This window comes from Triticum dicoccoides, chromosome 7A (assembly GCF_002162155.2).
Source record: "Triticum dicoccoides isolate Atlit2015 ecotype Zavitan chromosome 7A, WEW_v2.0, whole genome shotgun sequence".
Classification (NCBI taxonomy): Eukaryota; Viridiplantae; Streptophyta; class Magnoliopsida; order Poales; family Poaceae; genus Triticum; species Triticum dicoccoides.
The window spans coordinates 691,998,473-692,001,245 of NC_041392.1; the positions used below are offsets into that span (position 1 = coordinate 691,998,473).

A 2,773-nucleotide genomic window follows, 5' to 3' on the forward strand; every position below is an offset into this window, starting at 1 on the left:
TATCACACATGGAAACACACATAGGCACGCACGAACATTGTTACATTTTTTTAGGCTAACGAATGCATGTTACATTACCATTCGGCATGAATGATTAGCTATATTAAAGAAAAACGTCACATTTTTCTTTTAGACAAACGAACACATGTTATGTGCCTCTGCCTATTTGATCCCCCCGTTTTTGTTTTTTTGAGACAAACCCACCGTGTTTGTTAATTGGATCGAGTATCGCTTTTGAAGGTGGGCTGGTCAAGGCCCAAAGTATGGGGCAGAGAGCAACAGGTTAGAGGCAGGAAAAAATCGACTGAAGCTAAAAACTTTTTTCAGGCAATATACAAATACCAAAAGTGGTGAATTAGTAGTGGGTTTAAACCTGATAGGACTTGACTAAAGACGACGTGTCTTTGTAAACTAACTTAGGTATTCTTACCTCCAAGTCACGATGCTGAGCGTTGATTCTTTATTCAATGAAAATTGAGAGGTTGCGTACTTAAAAAACTGTACAATTGAAACATATCTGTATTCGCTGGATATGATGATATGCAGAAACGATTTGGGGTTTGTGCTTGAAATGCAATCAATCAGTATGCAAGGGCCAAACAATCACATTGTGAGATAACAACCGAGGGATTGCCACAAAGTATGGTTAAAACAGTTTATACTTTAACACGAATACCAGTGATAGTTTCTGCGAAAATGATAATCCATAGTTGCATTGCAAGGCCTTTGTAACCTCAAAACAAGAAGGACGATATTTGTGCTAAACTGATATTCAAAGATCGTCCTTGACACTGATGTTCAGAAGTTTAGCCAGCTCCCCACTTTCATATGCATCAACAGTATCTGCATTTTCCCCATGAAAATAGAAGGGAGTCAGGATGGAACAAGAATTCACAGAAATCCTTGTTGTAACGGATCTATGTACCAGAACACTACGTACCATCAGAGCCTCCCAAGTGCTTTCCTCGGATAAAAACCTGAGGAACAGTACGCCTGCCAACCATGTCGGATAAGGCATCCTGGATTTCCCCACCATCCTCTGCATCACAACCAGAATAAATCTTTTCATTGAAAAAATTCCGTGAATCGTAAGCGATTTACGACATTTTCAGGATGTTGGTGTTTCCGGTCTACGAGCCAACTTGTGGAATATAGGGGACATAACAGCATAACATTGAAAGCAGCATCTTTTATAGATAGATAAACAAAGAGCATGATCACATATAGATAACTAGTGAGAATGGATGTACCTCGCTGATCAAGCTCGACGACATATGGGTCCTTCTTCAGTTCAAGCTCCTTAAACACAGCCTTCGCCCTTTTACAATACCTGCAAAAATTGAGTACTTAAACATACTATTTCTTCAGACAGTACGAAAACAATGAAATGTGGTAAGTTGCAGTAGTTGGGCTCTGCAACCATGGGCAGCGGCGGAGCCAGGAATGGAGTAGGTGTGGTGCTAAATTATGATAGGCAAAAAAATTCACCAAATATCAACCAACATACACCATAGTAGGAGCACATTACCACTGACACTAACATAAATCTCTAATCTCCAGACCAAACTCAGGTTTTCGAAGCCACAGATCGGCAACAATTTCATCAATATTCACTCGTGTTACAAACTTTTGCTAGTGCCTGGCATCTTTTGGGTATTATCTATCCACCCTATTCCTAGTAAATTATGAAATTACAAAAGACAAAACACAGTTTAATTAGAATTAAGCATGCATCCATCCAAAGATACACTAGTTTTCTAGTTTTCTAGTAACGGGGTTTCACGAGATGGAATAAACAAGGACAAATTTCCACACCACCCGGGTTGGCCTTTTCCGAATGGCTAAATTGGGGAACAGCTGGTTGGGGAGTTGATTGTATCAGTACCACTGGAGCACCAGCGGGAGTCGCTGCTGGCCTGCGGCCTGATGCCTGGGTTTATGGAGATTAGAAAAAGTTGAGAGGGGAAAGACAAGCGCGAGTCATAAATCTTTGGTGCTAGCACAAGGCATGCGTGGAGTCGAAGAGATGTACAGATCACTATATCATCGCTCCAGTCGGCCAGGTGGTGGTGCCATGACGCGGCTGGTGCTGCACTTACACCTAATACGGTAATACGTACTCATTTACGCCATGGGCTGGACTGGTGCTACAGCCCGGGTAGCACCAGCCACAGCTCCGCCACTGACTATGGGCATCATCATCATAATTCATTGTGCTCATCATCTGACTACATCAGTGCCTTCCAGTTTCATATTACCTGACCATATCAGTGCCACCCCGCATAGCCATGTGCTCTTCACAAGTGTTCACGTTCAAGTATTTAACTTCACACAACCATTTAAGTTTAGCTTATTTCATTATACTTGCAAGAGTTCTGGTGAGCTAATCAGACTCGAGTTTGTACCGAACAAACTCAAAATGGTAACCTAATAAAGCATTCTAAAAGGAAAGTAGGGATCCAGATTCTCCTACATGATCTATGGCATGAAACCAGAGGCTCGCTAAAATGACTAAACCAGTGTAGAAAAGTACTGCTACTTTCTCTCATCATCTAGTGTATTAAGAATTTTGAGAAAATAAAAACTTATAGAACACCAACGGCAGATAATATCTCCCTGTTCAGTTCAGTACGAACAAGGCAACAACAAATAGCTGTTGCCTAAATCTTCATAAAGTTCAAATTCCGGTTTACCGTGTTCAAGAATTTTGAAGCAGATAGAGCCATGGTATGATTTAGAAAAAAAATTCATGGGCTTTTCACTCAATGACAAT

At 41.0% G+C, this 2,773-nt stretch overlaps 1 protein-coding gene across 1 annotated transcript in view; it reads right to left on the bottom strand.

Moving 5' to 3' along the window:
* Positions 1 to 585: 585 nt before the first annotated feature.
* The window catches only part of LOC119331486 (glutaredoxin-C8-like), a 4,164-nt gene continuing 1,976 nt past the window's right edge, over positions 586 to 2,773 (bottom strand). The window contains exons 2-4 of the mRNA XM_037604643.1: positions 1,251 to 1,330; positions 941 to 1,039; positions 586 to 843 (exon numbers count right to left, since the gene is read on the bottom strand). Coding sequence (XP_037460540.1) covers positions 773 to 843; positions 941 to 1,039; positions 1,251 to 1,330 — 250 coding nt within the window. The 3' untranslated portion in view covers positions 586 to 772. The remainder of the gene's footprint in view (positions 844 to 940; positions 1,040 to 1,250; positions 1,331 to 2,773) is intronic.